This window comes from Ammospiza nelsoni, chromosome 2 (assembly GCF_027579445.1).
Source record: "Ammospiza nelsoni isolate bAmmNel1 chromosome 2, bAmmNel1.pri, whole genome shotgun sequence".
Classification (NCBI taxonomy): Eukaryota; Metazoa; Chordata; class Aves; order Passeriformes; family Passerellidae; genus Ammospiza; species Ammospiza nelsoni.
This window is the reverse complement of record NC_080634.1, coordinates 5369286-5386136: the sequence shown is the minus strand read 5'-3', so window position 1 is coordinate 5386136 and position 16851 is coordinate 5369286. Positions and strand designations below refer to the sequence as shown.

Here is a 16851-nt window from a genome sequence, read left to right as displayed (position 1 = left end):
GCTCTGTCCCCCTACCCAGGTCTGCATCTGGCTGCTGCAGCTGGAGGAAGAATGAGGAAAGCAAGATGTAGCAGCCTTCAAAACATGCATTGTAGAGGTGCCAATGGTTACAAAACCCCAGGATGGAGGCAAACTGAAAGAAAAGCTGGTTGCTCCTGTTCTTCACACAGCACAGCTTTTGCTCTCTTCCAGATCACAACTCCAGGACAGCTTTATGCAGTTATTCTCATGTGTCTGCCACTCTGCAAGCTGGTCAATACACTTTGACTTGTTTAGCCCCAGCACTCTGTTTGTTTGGAGGAGTTGAAATTAGCAGTCTATTAGTAATTAAAAAGTAACATTTTCCAGTTAGCCAGTCAGGCGTACATATTCAGGCAGAGTATTTCCACTGCTCATCTGAACCAAGCTGCAGAGAGAAACACGTTCTTCTCTTCCAATCACTTCAGTGTGGCCAGCAGACTCAGCAGGGACCTTGTTTTCTTCTGCCAATGTCCCCAAGAAGTGCTCCCCTCCTCAGAGGCTCCATGGGGCGCTCCAAATGGGCTGACAGTTCCCCCTCTCCCTGCAGCGCTGACTACCCCAGCTCCCAGCAGAGCTGCCACTGCTGGAGGAGACCCCAGACAGTGCACAGTCAAAAAAGGAACATCTTCTGGATCAGCATGGAGCTTCAGCGTGCCACTGGCTCCAAAAGATGAGCCAGGAGCTCCCTGCTGCAGCAGGCAGACCGGGCACAGCATGGAGACCGCCAAATCTGCTCACTTCCAGCAACCCCACGGCGTCACCGTGCCAGAGCTCCAGGACATGTTAATTACTGAGAAAACAGGTCAATCTTCGGGATTAAAGCCTCTCACAGCATGTTCAGTGATTACCCAGGAGGGCAGTGTGAGACCCAGGCTGCCTCCCCTGCAGAGCTGCTGTGTCTCAGCCCCACATAAGTCCTCACCTTCGTATCCCTCAATAAGCCCTCCTGCCCCAGTAAGCAGGCCCAGCACAGAGAAACCCTGAGCCAGAGAAGGCCCTGGAAAGCCAACTTAATTTCACCAAGACCAGGTGACTTCATCAAGTTTACTCTCCAGTTGGCCTGGGCAAGGAAGCTTCATGAAGTCATGCAGAAGCCAGGTGTGTTTCTCAGGTCTTCAACTCCATCAACATCGTCATGGCACTTAAATTAACAAACAAAAGCCCTTCTTCTTTTGGGACTTGGAACAAAAAGCATAAAAGTGGATTGATTTTCTGTAAAACCTCCCTACAAAAATACATCACTCCCTCAACCCCTCCTTCCGTGGCCAGACTGGGACTTAAGTCTGTGCCATGCACTCAAGAGCCTCAGAAGTTCAGGAACATCTGGTCTCTTCTGCCAGCACATCTCTCTCTTCTGGCTGCCGCTTCTGAACCATCCTGTGGTTACATTTGTGGGTTTTAACATCATCATTTAAAGAGTTTCCTACCCCAGCAGACTGGCAAACAATGAGACCTTAACTTGAAATGTGAGTGTCACTAAATTTACTGCATTTTTTTTAGAACAGCAGTTTCTGAAGCCATAAACCTCTCTTGCTTTTTTCTTAGTACCCTGAATTTGACTTTCTCAGGACATTTCAAAAACATGAAGCTGAACAAAAAAAACCCAACCAGATTCAGCAGCAAAACAATACCCAATAGTTTCTCTACTATATTTTTATGAGGTACTTCAGCTTTGCTAGTTAAAGAGAGCTAGGAATTTCTTAAGCCTAGGCAGAACATGCTCAACAGCCGGTGACTGAGGAGCAGAGGAGGTGAAACAACTTTTCCATCACATCTTCTGGAACTGCTGTGCACTTCTGAGCATCTTAAATTTTAACAAGAGTAGAAGTGACACATTTTAAAATTTCAGTGCTCAATCTCAAGACTTTTACAAGTGGCAGAGTAAAGGGAAGGGCTGACACTTGGGACTTGTAGCAGGACAAATGCTGCTGACCTCATGAGGAAGACACCATTGAAATTAGATGAGAATCTTGCTTTAGCTCTTTACAAAAGAACATCCCTACCTGCTTTTGGAAGCTATACAGAAAAGATTTCTAACTCCAGACAAAACAGCCTCTGAAAGGAGGTCAAGAGTAAAGGAGATAGAGGAAAGGAGGAAAAAAGCAAGATTTTCATCAGAATACAATATGACTTTGAAGTCTGGTCTCACACACATCTTGTCAAAGCAAATACTTCAGAGTACCAGTAAGAGCCACACAATCCCCACCCTCCTGCCAAAATTCCCATCTCAACCTTTCATAGAGCTCCCTGACTGTCCTAGCCTTGGCATTCTGAAAATCAGTGGCCTCATAGAAGCAGTCATCCCTTCTTCAGCCTTCTGCAGATCCCTTTTGGAACCAGCCCAAAAGGACCAAAGTAACTCACAATCCACGCACAATGTCAAACTCCCTACCTGCCCTCTCCTAAACTGATGTGGCTTCACTGTTAGAACAGAGGAATCCCTTGGCAGAGCAGAGTACCAGCTGCAGTGATCCCAGGTCCTGGTTTACTTTGGTCAGGGACAACATTGTGGTTCTGGGCCAGCAGCTCAGTGCCTCCCTGCAGAGACAGCGAGGACCATTCCTGACTCATGCTTTCTGTCAGAGATGCTCATCATTTCTGCTTTGTGTGCCAACAGATGCCCAGCATTCTGCACTCCTGATCAGGTGTGGGCAGAAGTAAGGTTTACCCAGGGCAGGCAAGGAGGCTTCGATGTCCATGGGCTGCCATTGGAGCACCACCACTGCACTGACCAAAACCCAGCTCCAGTACTGGCAGGACACACCATGGCACTGGCAGCTGCCCTCCTCTGAAGGACACTGGAAGCCCTATTCCTCTCCTCAGCCATACCCTGCCCTGCTCCTGCCACAGCCACCCCTCAGACTTTGCCCCCACACACAAGGGCGCATGCAGGCGTTTTGCACCAACCTATGAGGAGCTGCGGGCAGGCTGCTGGTGCCTCCATTTTGCTGGCAAGCACAGGCAGGAGCGCTGAGAACAGCCTCAGTGATCTGCAGGTGACCTCCTGGGGGACGGCCAGGCACATGGGGGACCGTGGCCCCAGGGCCCCCCACGCCTCAAGTACTCACCCAGAGCAGTGATGGACACCGGGGTGCTCGTGTGCCGCTCCCCAACCATCTGCCACTCCCCATCCAGCGTCCGCGTCCATTCGGCCACCCGGCACTCATAGTGGCCCTCGTCCGCCTTGACGCTGTTGAAGATCTCCAGGGTGAAGGAGCCGGGGCGCACCTGCTCCACCTGGATGCCCCCGTAGCTGCTGCGCTCCGCATAGGCGGGCCCGGGGTGCAGGGTGCCCTCCCGGTCCAGACGCACGATTTCGCTGCGCCGGTTCAGCTTGTCCACCAGCTGCCACGCGACCGACAGGCGGCTCTGGGGCCCCAGGCCCGAGCGCACGTTGCAGCCAAAGCGCAGGCTCTCTCCCTCCAAGACATTGGTGGCGTTGTTGATTATCTCCAAGGAGATGCTGGTCTCTAAGGAGAGAAACGCACACACACAGGGGAGATGACACACACTCGCCACTGCTCGAGCTGCTGGCCAGAGACGCTTTCCACCAGGTGCAGGAGACTGCCCACGCGTTTGGGTCCAGGCACGTCTTAACCTCACGCGTGACCACATCCAAAAACAGCTGGTGGGCAGCGAGCTGCTCCTGGTGACTTGCACACTCAAGGCAGGTGTAGGCCAAAGCTGGGAGAAATCTCTGCCTGCGGCTCAGGAGACATTGCCGTGTCTTCTGGTCACAGGTCCGGGATGGGATCTCGGCAAAGCTTGAGGGAATTTCTGTTGCTACAATATGCACTGCGTGCCAACTGGCTCTGCCAAAAAAAAAATGCTTCCAGCACCCCGTGGCTTTTTCAATTCACGTCACCATGATCACCATCTTGCCACATCCATTCCTACCAACAACTTTTGGGAGACGCTCTCCCAAACTCCCACTTTGGGTAGCTATCACTGTTTGGTAATGTTCAAATAAAAACAACTGGTATCTTGAGCTTCCCAGAGGTGTAAGGCTTTGTGGCTGGCTTTTCAGAGATACTGAGTGCTGGTTACTCCTGCTGCCTTCCATCACAGTTATGGACACTTAGCACCCTTAAAAAAAACATCACATTTGTTCCTACAGCTGGTGATTTATCAAAGGCAAGAATCAAATCTGTCTGAAAGGTGGCTGGGTCTAGAAACAATACGTTTTAGAAATTTGTCCACTGCAAGATTTCTAGCTAGACTGATTTTCATAGCCAAACAAATGAGACCAAATATTGGCAAGACAGAAAAGAAATAGAATTTCTTTTGGAGAAATGAGGAGGGGAAAAAAAAGCTAGAGGAAAGGGCTGTATTTCCCTACAAATCTCGCAGATAGAGGCCAATAAAGCACAAAATCCTCTTGCAGCAACCCTCTGCTTGCTCCAAGCCCACTGCCACTCCAGTGGTAGCCTGGGCAACCCATGCAAGGTTCACCATGCCATGGCCACCAGAGTTTCAGAGAGCAAAACAAGGAATGAGTCAGTGGAATCTCTCCTCTCAACCTGTTATTTAGCATGTTTCTCTCACAAATATAAAACACATTCAAGGCAAGCCTCCAGCTGTTTTCACCAGAGCTGGTGGACCACACAGTGACCAGGACAGAGCTCTGTGCTGAAGAGCACTGCAGCTCAAGGAGCACACCTGGTTTCTTCCAGTACAGCTGTCTTGCAAGACAGCTGAATCACCATCACATAACAGCCTGCAGGAATCTAGCAGTTCCTAGGCCAAGCTGGTCTCCCCACTCTGCCTGCTGAGTACTTTACAGAGCACCCAGCTCCCTGCAGAGCAAGGCCAGGAGCGAGATGTAAGGAGCAAGTCACAGGCTGTCACTTGTACCTTCAGCTCAGGAATGGAACAGCCAGCTTGGTGTCATTACAAAGTGGGGGCATGACTCCCCACCTGTGAACCTGACACACACCTCTCCTTTTCATCCCCTTCCCAACAAAAGAAATACATCTTGCCAGCAGGGATTCCAAGCCTGCACAGCACATGAACTCTTATCCTCCCTCTCCTGTACTGCTGTGGTCCGGGCACATCACATCTTTCCCAGCTCCCTGCCCAGTACAGCAATGCCCTCAGGAGGGGATGGGCACGCCCCTACTTACTGAGTGGCATGACAGTGATGGGGATGTTCTTTGGCCTCTTGCTCTCCTTGTCGATGAAGTCTCCGGTCACGGTCTTCTCCCGCTCGGTCACGCGGCAGTTGTACTTGCCACTGTCCTCCAGGCGCAGCCGGTAGATCTTCAGCACGAAAACATTGTCGCTTTCCTTGGCCACCTTGAGCTGGCCCAGGGCCTCGCGCTGGGCAAACTCGTTGTTGAGCACCGGCACGGCGTTGGGGCCCAGGCTGGCGATGAGGGAGCTGTTGAAGGCCCAGGAGATGGAGAAGTAGCGGTCGGGGACGTTCTGCGCCTCCAGGATGCAGCGGAACTCCACCGGCTCGCCCACGATGTACATCCGCTTCTCCGTCTCCAGCCGCACGCTGAACTCCTTGTCTGGGGAGAGAGACTCGTGTCAGGATGGCAAAGCACACCACGACAGCCAGCACACCTCATGTCAGGTGCTCACAACTTGCTACTCCCTGCATAGCCAAGAGCACTCAGACAAGCACATCCAGAGGTAAAAAGGTTAGAGACTTGTTTTTGCTGTGGGAGACCAGATGGGCTGTGCTCACACTGAGCCACCTTCTTGCCCATCAAGCAAAGAGCAAGCAAAGGCTTCCTCAGTCACATCCCTGTCCTCCAGGCAGCAGCTCTGGAGCATCCAGTACCACTGTGGAATATGACCTAGAACCTAGTCCTACTCCCACCCTGCTCAGCCAGAGTCAAGAGGCAGAATGTCCCAGAAAACAAAGAACTCAGCCAGGGTCTTTAGATCCTTAGCAGGAAGCTGTGCACTGGGGGCTAGGAGAAGAATTTTGACTTGTGAACAGACCTTGTGCCATACAAAAGCGCTTGCTGAAATTTTTAGTTTTATTCCCTGTTGTATCACTCTTAACTTAACAAAATCCTCACTGTCTGTGCTAGCACCAAGTGCTTAAAAAGTATGTTTTAGCTTCTGTGCCAGCCCCAGATCCCTGACCACATCAGGAGACAGGGCTTGCCACCCAAGCCCCTTTGCTGACACTTCCCTTGGCTGCAGGCAGTGCCTGGGCCCTCCTTTGCCCTGTTTCACCCTGCCAGCAGCCCCCCAAGTGAGGCACGTGGCAAAAGAGGGAGCCAAATCCCAGCCACCTAACACGGCACAGCCCCTTTTTCCATCTCCTCCCACTGCCCAGCCCAGGGAGAAGAAGCAGAGGAGACACTGACCAGTGGCTTGCACGTTGACGATGGCGCCCTGGGAGCGCTTGCGGGTCATGGCGTACCAAGAACCGTCCGGGTCCTGGATCCACTCCGCCGCCTCGCAGTAAAACTCGCCCTGGTCTGAGGGGTGCAGGTTGTAGATGGTGAGCTTGGAGGTGGTCTCCCCAACCTTGTCCAAGCGCACATCCCCTGTGGCCTGTCGCTGGGCGTAGGCGCTGCCGGCCCGCAGCACGAAGTCGCGGCTCAGGGAGATGATCTCGACGGGCGCCTCGCTGCCGCGCTGCCGGTACCACGCGATGGAGACGTGGCTGTGCTGGGCTGTGCTCTTGGACACCTCACACTTCAGCTCCAGGGAGTCGTGCTCCACCTTGTTCAGCGTCTGCGGGATCGCTGTCACCCGCAGCGAGTCCGGGATCACTGCAGCAGAGCAGATACAAACAGCCCAGAGTTAGCAACGCCAAAATGCCGAGGGCAAAGGCCAAACAACTTAAGAGAGCTGGGGGAGAAGTTTCTTTTCACAATTACAATTAAATACTAATTGTGTTAACTCACATTTAGCCTCTAGGAAGAAGAGAATTGTCCCCAAAGCCCTTGGCTGGGAAAGACCATGACCTGTAGCACAAACTCCAAGTGTGATGCTTAAATTCCTGCTCAGTGGGCCCCAGCAACTGAACAAGGTTTTCCATCATGCTGCAGAGCAGCACAGTTTATTGCATCCATTTCCCATCAAGGTATTTTGTCACGAGGAGCTTCTCCTCCATCATGTGCCCCCCAGCATGTTCTGTGACCTCCCTCTTGCCCACATCCTTCAGCTGCTCCTCAGCCCTGGTATGGTCTTCATCCCTCCTCAGTCACTGCTGGGGCCAAGCCAAACATACTCAGTTCCTTTAATCTTCCCTTATAAAAAAGTCAGGAGATCCAATTCCTGTCTCCATAGTTTATATTGTTTCCTCTTTTAATGACCCCCTCAGGCCAAAGGAAGGAGTTTCTGCATTCAGAGGGAACTGGGTCCTCTAAGGGCAGCAATACAATTACATCGTGACCAGTGCTCACTCCCAGGACACAGCCAGCTCAAGGCACTTGGTAGTAAAACTGCTGGCTGCTTTTCCACTTGATTAACTAGAGGAAAGGAAGTAGAGCTGCTAAAATCAGGATGAAAACCAAAAACTGCAGCCCTCCAACCTTGCTTGGATTTAGAGAGAGGTTTTACCACCAGAAGATGAGATTTTTTAATAAAGAATCCTTTCTAGACTTTGCTGTCTCAAGGAACATCACGTGGAAAGAAGAATGTAAACCTTCTCCCCAGCTCTGCAGGCAAGGCAGTGTTACTGAGCCTGCTAATGCCCACGGTTTTGCCACATACCAGTGGAATATAATTAACATATCTCAGTTTGGTTTCATTGACAGCTCTGGATGGTTTGACAAAATTAGCTGAGCTGCCAGAAGCTGCATCTGTTCCATTCAGGCACTGCTACAGAGAGCAATGAGCTGCAGTGAAGACAACCACTGGGATTATTTATGGCAGAAAAGTCAAAATCAGAAGAGGGCAAAGAAAAAACGGAACAAGCTGGGAGTAAATGAGAGGGAAATCTTCCCACATCCAGTCCAGATGGGAGCATTTCCTTTTACTACATGTTCACCACCCAACCTACTGCCTGCCATGAAAAACACCTTGTAAGGCTGCTTACACTGCAGGTCATTGTCTCTGTCCCTTTCACCACCACATCTTCTACTCCCTCCCTTCCCCTCATCTCTCTCATTGGAACCCCAATTCCCTGCTCACTGGCAACAGTTTCTGGCCAGGATCCTTCTTATCTCACCTTTCCCCTTATCCTGACTCCCAAACAGTGGCGACAGCAACAACCAACCTTGCCAATTCACTGTACAACAAGCTTTAAACTTCTCATTTCAAACCCTACTGAGTAATTTTCACACATACACAGCTCCCTTCTCTCTGCCCTCCAGCCATGGGCTCTTACAACTTCTCCTATGTTATTTAAATAAATTAAGCCTCATCATCAGCTTGCTGGAGTGACTTTCCTGAGGAGATGCTTCAAATGCAGAGCCTCTGTGCAACAGTTTATGGGGTGAAAGCAGGTACCTGTGAAGGACACGTGCCTGTCCTCTTTCCCCTGGTCTGAGAGCCCTGTGTACCCCACCAGTTCCCTGTGTGCCCCCCAGCCCTGCTCAGCAGCACAGCTGCTCTCTGGGTAAGCACAGGGAGCTGCTGACCCCAGGAGCCTGTCTGGCTTTGCAGGACAAGCCAGGTCATGCTCCAAGAGGGGACAGGCACTTGGCCTGCCAGACGTGGAGCTGCCCACTTCCCAGCAGCAATACAATACAGACCCAGCCTGTCTGAAGGCTGGATCTCAGGCAAGCACTTATCACACCATTCCCTGAGCAGGCTTCAGGCTAGCACAGACATCATTTTGCCAGCTGGAACCATGACTTTGTATTTCCAGGTCATAACCCAGCTGGAGGGTTAGCATCCTTTATCCCACATAGGCATGTTTTTGCAAAGTGCACTCCTGGAGAAAAGTCAGGAGTTTGGTTAGCGTGTCAGCGTGTGGTTAACGCTGTAATTTAACTGTGGCAACACCTGACACACTGTGCTGCATTCCTCCTGCTACTTCACTTAAAAAAGCCAACCAAGATCCTCCTGGTTAGAGGAACTGGTGAGACCTTTTGGGTTGCACACAACCTTCAGGCTGTTGTCTTACGTCAGCATGGCAGGGACAGATATTCAGTCAGTGCCACTTTCCTAACCAGGAGGACTTGACACTTGCTTGATAAATGACAGCCCAGTTTCCCAAGGATCAGATGATCAGGGAGGAACAAGACAGAGCCCTGAGGTGGCTGGGACAGCTGATAGGCTCTGTGCCTCACACCATCACTCATTCTTGGCGAGTGATGCACAAACAGCTGTTTATTTACACTGTAAGATGTGCCTCAGTGCTGTGCTCAGTCGGGGGGAAGCAGGCAGGAGAAGAGAAAATGCAATTCCCAAGGCACAGACTCCACTGGCCTGCACCAACAAGGGGTAACTGAGAGGGGACCTCATCAAAGTATGCAAGTGTCTGAAGGGCAGGGGTCAAAGTGGTGCTGAGCAGTAGGAGGAGAGAAACATGAGCAAACACTTCATTTCTGTGAGGATGACAAGAGTGCTGAGACAGGCTGCCCAGAGAGGCCGTGGAGGCTCCTTCTCTGGAGATACTGAAAAGCCTTCTGAACACAACCCTGAGTAATATGCTTTGGGGCACCCTACCCAAGCAGGGAGATTGGACTAGATAACCTTCAGTGGTCCCTACCAATCTCACCATTCTGTGACTCCATGTGACAGGAGAGCTACAGGCTTAGCCCATCAGGCTGGAGCAGACTAGGGCTGCAAGTCCCAGGGAAAAAAGGGAACACCAGGAAGGTGCTCACCAGGGCAGGACAGAGCATGCAGGATGTGCATTTTTGGAAGAGAGGCTCCTCCCAAGCCAGTCACCCTGCTCAGGTGGCACAGACATCAGTTTGCATTTCAGGACATGAGTGAGTCTCAGCACAGAGCCCACCTGGGAGCTGCCAGCCACCCACACTCATCCTGCAGCCACCTGCCACAGGAAGCACCAGGGCTTCTGGGGACACTCTGCAAGCTGAGCTCCACCTGAAAGCAAGGACAAGCTCAGATGAGAGTCACCTCCCTGCATGAAAGGGAGCAGAGCCACACATGAATCAGAGCCAAGTGGGATGCTGCAGGACACATCCTTTTGCTCTTTGTTTCTCACCCAGCTCCTGCCTGCTTCTCCTCTCTTCTCAATGTGCCATCCAGGCAGCCTTGTCTGCACTTCCCCCAGCATCCAGCCTTGCTTCCTTCCTTGTCCCCAAACACAAGTCCATCCCTGCAGCTGTCACGACCCTCTGCAAGCGTCAGTAGAACTCCCTTCTCTCCAGCATCAAGGTAAGGTTTGGCAGCAAGCAGCTGGACAAGGAGAGGAGTGACTGAAAAGCAATTCCTCGCAGCAAATCCACAATGCTATCATCCCTGAGCCAGTCACAGCTCACAGCTTTGAGCTTCTACTTACAACACTTCAGAGCAGGGAATACAGCATTTCCTGTGAGTCCCCAGGCCACTGGTCACTGCACAGGGTGCTCACAACCACCACCACGTTTTGAAAGCTCCTGAAATATTGAATATAAATATTTCCACTAGAGGGTGTCAGGGACTCAGCCAGGGAGAGTCCCAGGAGGGGGAGCTCAGAGCTGCTCCCCACCGGCCAGGGCAGCCCTCCTCAGGAAGCCTGCACACCCAGCTCCAGTCAAACCCGCCTCAAATGCACACACCTCAGTAACACATGATCAGTGAGAACTCAGTAAGCTAATTATGGCTGATTCCAGGACAAGGAGCTGGCTTACAGTCTCCCAGAAAACAGGCAGGGAGCAGAGACTGGTGTTCCCAGGTGTGCACACCTCAACACACTTTTCTCCAAGCCCCAGGACAGGCTCCAGGCTTCCAGCAGCTCCCAGTACCATGCTGAACTCTGCCCACACACACAAGGATGATCCAGGTGTCTCACCTTTCCTCAGGCTGGCTCTGGTTCATCCCTGGGTCTCCAAAACCCCAAACATCTCCAAGGGGTGGGTTATCAAAGCTTTTATGAGCCAACACAAAGCAGAGATCTACCAATGTTTTATCTACTCCCAGGCAAGGCAACAAAGATGCCTGAGACTCCCTTTCCTTGCCAAGAGATGCAGGAGGAGCATCAGGCTGGGAGCCAGAGGCTGGGGAAACAATGCTGTGAAAATCACTTAGCACCACAGCAGCCTTACACTTCAGGCTCTTCAGGAGTAAAACAACTCAGACAGGCTACCCAACACAGCTGGACCATCTCAGGGCCACTGCAGAACAAGCAAAATGCAGTAATCTCTTCTTCTCTCAGATTTCCTTATAGCTTTTACCCACTGATACACTTCAGAGACACTGGTGCTACCCTGTACCCCCAGCTGCCTGTTTCATGCCACCTGGGCAGAGCTAAGCTTACCAAGTATCAGGTGTGAACTGTTTAGGAAGAACAAACACATGTATTCCCTACCCCTAAGAAGCTCTTTCTGGATAAGACATACATCCTGGATTTTGCAGGGAATTAGTGCAAAAGCTATCTTTCCATCTGCCCCACATCATCTTGTTGCCCCATAGGGATCACAGCTCAGCACCAACAAACCTTCCAAAACAAGATGCTCAAGGGGAACAGCAATGCCAGAGCTACCGTGGTGAAACCAGAGGCAAGCACTGGGGGAGGCACCTGAATGGTGGGAATATGAGGAACAGGAACACAGCACTTTGTTGTTAGACTCTGTAAAATCTGCTAACCCCTCTGTGGCCACCAAGGCACCCCAGGAAAGGAGGGAGGGTCTGCCAGCAGACACAGGAGCAGCTGAAGGGCTCTGTTTTCTCCCTGGCAGCTCTCAAGGATCCATCCCTCCCCCACAGCACTATCGATTCCTATTCCATCCAGGATCCAGGTACGTGTGCAGGCGTGCCGTGGGAGGGAGGGGGTGCTGGCAAGGCAAGGAGCAGTATCCAGATTAGCAGTGTGATGCTCTGGAGCCCTCCTGCCTGGCAATTAGCTGTACATGCTGATCCATACCTGCTGCAGCACCAGGCACTCCTCCCTGTCAGTCGGGAGCACGTGCAGTCCCTTCAGCAGGGAGCAAACACACACACCCTGTCACACTGCAGACCCTCAATGTCACCTTTGCAAGGGGAGGAAAAAAAATCTGAGCCGATCATGCCACTGGTAGCATCCCTTTAGCTTGTTTTAGTTTTAAGTACCAGCCAGAAACTCTCAGGTGGCTGCAGGCAGAGGAAAGCTGTGATTCTGTTATTGCTGCTTCTAAGTTCCCCCCACTGCCCAAGGTCCTACCTGAGGATCAGAATTAGAGAAGTAAAACCTACCACCCCAAGAGGTATTTTTACTGTGACTGAGGTGCAGGGTGTCTGTGCAGAACTTTCACTATTCTCTTCCTTGCCTACCAACATATAGCCACAGGCTCTGGCTACCACAGGGAAAAACAAGTATTAATAGTCTGGTTGATTGGGGATTACTTTCCTTCAGCAAAGCCCCTTCTGCACTGAAAAATAAAGATAGTTAAAGGCAGATAAAATACTAGCAATTATTTAACTAAACTAAAAAAGAAGTCATACACTTCTCTGAAATAGCAAATTCCCTTCAAGGTCCTGCAGAAGCAGTCAAAATATACTTTTCATCTTTATGGAAATATTTAGATCTTATTTTAAATTAGAAGTTTAACAACAAAGTCACTTTCAGCTGCAACTCAATCCAGAAATGGATAGTGAAGCACTGAACTTGCTCTCACTGGCATCACGGCAGTGTCCTATGGTAAGAGCAGGAAAAAAACAGAATAAAATAACACATCCCCAGGTTGCATGCTTGAGCTCTTTTAAAAGGGCAGTTTGCTACTGATTGAGCTGCTGGCAGAAGGCAGGAGGGGAGCTGAAGGGTTAAGTGAGACAGCATGGCAGTTGTTTCACAGCAGCAGTAATAAATCCTCTGATTACAATGGTATCCTTGTTGGTACATTAACGACTGCCTGCAATGATTATGCCAATAGAAATGCATCTCCCAATGCAACTGGGTGAGTTCAAGCAGCAAGTGAGAAAGGGCACAGCAAAAAAAAACCAAACAGAAGTAACTAACGTAGGAGAAAGGGGAAAGAGAATCTGACAGAAGATGTAAAAAGTAGAAATTAGGTCAGCTCTCTGACTCAGGGCCTGAACTCCTCTGTGCCGGTCGAGGGCTCTGCTTGTCACATGTGCAGCCCATCCATCTGAGGCTGTGCTCCCTCCCAGGCAGTGCCAGAGGGTCCCACTGCACTGCCTGCTCCAAGTCTCCACAATGGCCCTTGCAAGAGGTGCTTCCTGCACATCTGAGCTCTGTGAGACCCCTCAGACATCATGGACAGAGGTAACACACCCACCCCAGGCACACAGGGCAGCAATGCCCTCCTGCAGCTTCCCCAGCCCCACACAAACCCACAGGGGCTGGCAGCAGGTACCCCAGGACCCTCTCAGAAACCCCCTCCCTGTGCACCCAGAGCACGTGTGCAAGGGGACAGATGTGCTCAGCCCCAGTTCTGGCTTGTCTTTGGAGGAACCTGGGAAAGTTGAAGCTTTCCTAATTTCTCACAAGCGCTTCAAGCTCCAGGAAAAAGGACGCCTGCCCATCCCTTTTGCCTTGGGCTTTACTCTTGGGCTCCAGCCCCACCAGCACAGCACTGTTCACATCATTCCTTTGAGTGGATGCTCCTCCAAACATGCTAGCCCCCTTCCCCTGACTGCTGTGGGTGCAGTGTGGCAGGTGCTGGGAGCACACTCACAGCCCCTGCCCTCAGCTGAAGCTGCTCTTGGCAACAGCACAAGCCAGGCTCCTGCTAACAAGCTCCTTCTCCTCTATCCACCCCTGTCCCAAAGCATCCCAAGGAGCATCTGCTTATTAGGACAGCTAATTTAGGTGGAAAAGTTCAAGCAACCTCATTAAAATTAAAAAAAGAGAAAAGAGGAGAAACCAGAAAGGGGTGGTAAAAGGACAAGGCAGCACCCAGCAGTGAGAGTCATCATTTGTTCATTAAGCAAAAATTATCTGGAGCATCAGTGGAGCAAACCCTGATGACAGCAGCCCAAAGAGCAAAGGTACTGAGGACAGAGAGGCAGCCAAGGAGTGCCATGAGCTGGGTGTGGGCAGAGAGCACAGGATTAATCCCTGCTGCCATCTCCCAGCCAGCTCAGGGAGGAAAACCTTTATAAACCTTTATTCCCTCACAACATGCACACTTTCTTTTGCAATCCTGCTCTGAGAGGTAGATGTGCTCTGCAGGGACTGTGTAAATCAGCCTGCAAGTAAAAAATAGCCTTGAGGAGGTGGCAGAGATGACACCCAAAAGGACATGGATGTTTGCTTCTCTGCAACAAGGGAACTTGTGCTTGGAAAAAGGCTGGATATCCCTTCTCAACTACCCAGCACTTGGCAGGAGGTGGTTCCTGGCTAAGCTCAGAACCCCCAGACATGATCCAGGCACACTATGGCACTGCCCTGCTCTCAGAGCTCTCCCAAAGGTAACGCTCACACCCGGTTCTGCTCTGGGTGATGCTCCCTGCCCCAGCTGCTGTGCTCAGTGACACCTGGCCAGCCTGCCAGCCCAGCCCAGCCCAGCCCCACCAGCACCCCACAGACCCCTCCAAAACAAAGCCTGGGAGGGCAGCAATGGGCTGCAGACCACCATGTGCCACACCAACCTCTCACCTGTGGAGGCAACAACCTCCAGCAGCAAGCCAAGGTGAGACAGAGCACAAATCCCTCCTCTGGCTCCCTCCCTGCTCCACAATCTCACGTCTGAGAGGGTTTAGCTCTCCCACTGATCCTGAGCACCAGCAGCTACTGCAGCTTAAGGCAAGCCTAAGCCACTGCAAACACGAGGGCAGAGCACATCAGCACGCAACTCTTCCACCCAGGGTTAAGCTGATGTGTTTTACTTAACAGCACTTGTGAGCTAAGAGCAGGGATGTGGGAATTTGCTGGGGCTTAAAGCAGCACAGGGCAACCTGCTAAGCCACAGCCTCCTGGAGCCTGCAGGACAGGCAGGGAAAGCAGACAAGGAGCAAACACGGAGCTGATGCAGCCTGGGCTCCTCTGAAGCTGTGCAGGCAACACTGTCTTAACGTTTTACACCTCTGAAGCTGAAGTAAGAAATGACAGAAATAGGAAGCTTAGAAAATCCTCTTTTCTCCAATTTTTTGAGAAGCCTGATTCCATTCCACCTAGTTCACTGAGGCAGGCAATAGGAACAGCTGAACAAGGAGAGTCATGTATAGTATCATTACAAAACAGATCCCAGGCCACATTCCCCCCGGACTATAATGATGTTTGTGGTGCTTTATAGTCAGGTAAGTCACCCTTCTCAAAAATCAATTTTCAAGGAGGATTCATTCTCCTCTGCCTCGGCTATACAAGCAACACCAAGAGATAAGAGTGCAAGAGCTGCTTTCAGAGATTAGTGCCCCTGCTTCAAGAGCTCGGCAGAGATCACACAGGAGGTCAAGGTGTGCACGTGAGAGCTGCTTTTCCTTCACTTACTCAATAATGAAGGTTTTGAAACCAACAAGCACCTTTCTCCCATCTGCCTTTGGGCACCTAACCTGTCCCTAGAGGTGCAAAGTCCACGATCACAACTTCCAGCATCCCCTTCTGTCCTACTCAAGCCCAGCAGTGCTTTCTTTTTGCCTCCAGGGCAAGACAACACAGACCAAGGCACACCTGGGAGATGGTTTTGCAAGGAGAATCTGAGTCCATCCCCTCCAAAACCCACTTTTCTGCTGAACACACCAGAATGGAGCATTTCAACCCTTAAATGCAAAGCACCAAAGAAAGCACACAATTAGGCTTTACTCTCCACTATTACAGCTAAAATTACTGTTCAGCCCAGGTCTGGGTCTCAAGTTCCTATGGAAAGACAAAGAGAGAACTCTGGCATCCTGATGCACAGACAGGGAAGGAGAGAATCACATCCTCCACATGCAGATTACTGAGAGACATGGGATAGTTAATAGGTAGATGAGAAGAAGTTCTGAAATCTAAGGCAAAAACCAAAGCCATACAAACTAAGACAGTGGAAATCCTTTCTTCACCTATCATTCCTGTTTAAAGCATGGAAATTATTTGTAACATATTACACAAACATACACCTTCACCAGACAATAACCATGTAGGAGCCACAAAGTCAGCGTGAGCTGGAAGGATTTCTGGAAGCTGGAAGGAAGGGTGGTGGCTCTTTTGCATATTTCCAAGCTACTTTCTTCCAACAAGGTTTTGGCAGGTCAGAACTGTTACTCTGAAGCTGGCACCCTCATAATGAATGAAAGGCACAGTCTGGCTCTTGCAGGATGGAGTCCAAGTTCCCCAGCCACAAGGACCACCTGCTCTTCTCCTTTACTAGAAACTGAGGAAAGCAGAATTAAGATGAATAAAGCTAATTCAGCCAAACAGTTGACAGCCTTCTGCCATCTGGTCAAGGTTGCATAGATAAAACAAGGCAACATCCATTTCTGCAAATCTGCTTCCTTGAGGAGTTTATTTTCTACTGTACCTCTGCAGTTTGGTGTCTTACTCACATGGCTATGTTATCTCTCTTCTCCAAGCTTTGTCTAGTTCAGCTGGTGGTAATTTGAGGGACAGAGGATAAGTAAAAGGGAGGTGAAATGGCTCTGCTTGAAATCTTTTGGCTTTCCAGACTGCAAAAAAATGTAATTGTGTAGCAATGAGCTAGTCTGGAAAAGCCAATGTGGCATGTACAACCAGCTGACTTCCTGCATGAGACTGTCAGGCATCTCTGTATTAGTACCTTTTAATAAATGTGTTTATTTTTATATGCATTGATCTCAGCAGCACAGACAGACAGTGATGGTTACAGCCAGAAGGGAAAGCTCAGTCTTCAAGAATACAGGTAGCTCTCC

At 50.7% G+C, this 16851-nt stretch overlaps 1 protein-coding gene across 1 annotated transcript in view; it reads right to left on the bottom strand.

The window, feature by feature from the left end:
- Positions 1-16851, bottom strand: part of IGSF3 (immunoglobulin superfamily member 3) — a 93501-nt gene that overhangs the window by 25707 nt on the left and 50943 nt on the right. The window contains exons 3-5 of the mRNA XM_059466219.1: positions 6348-6758; positions 5145-5534; positions 3090-3491 (exon numbers count right to left, since the gene is read on the bottom strand). Of these exons, the coding sequence (XP_059322202.1) occupies positions 3090-3491; positions 5145-5534; positions 6348-6758 (1203 nt within the window). The remainder of the gene's footprint in view (positions 1-3089; positions 3492-5144; positions 5535-6347; positions 6759-16851) is intronic.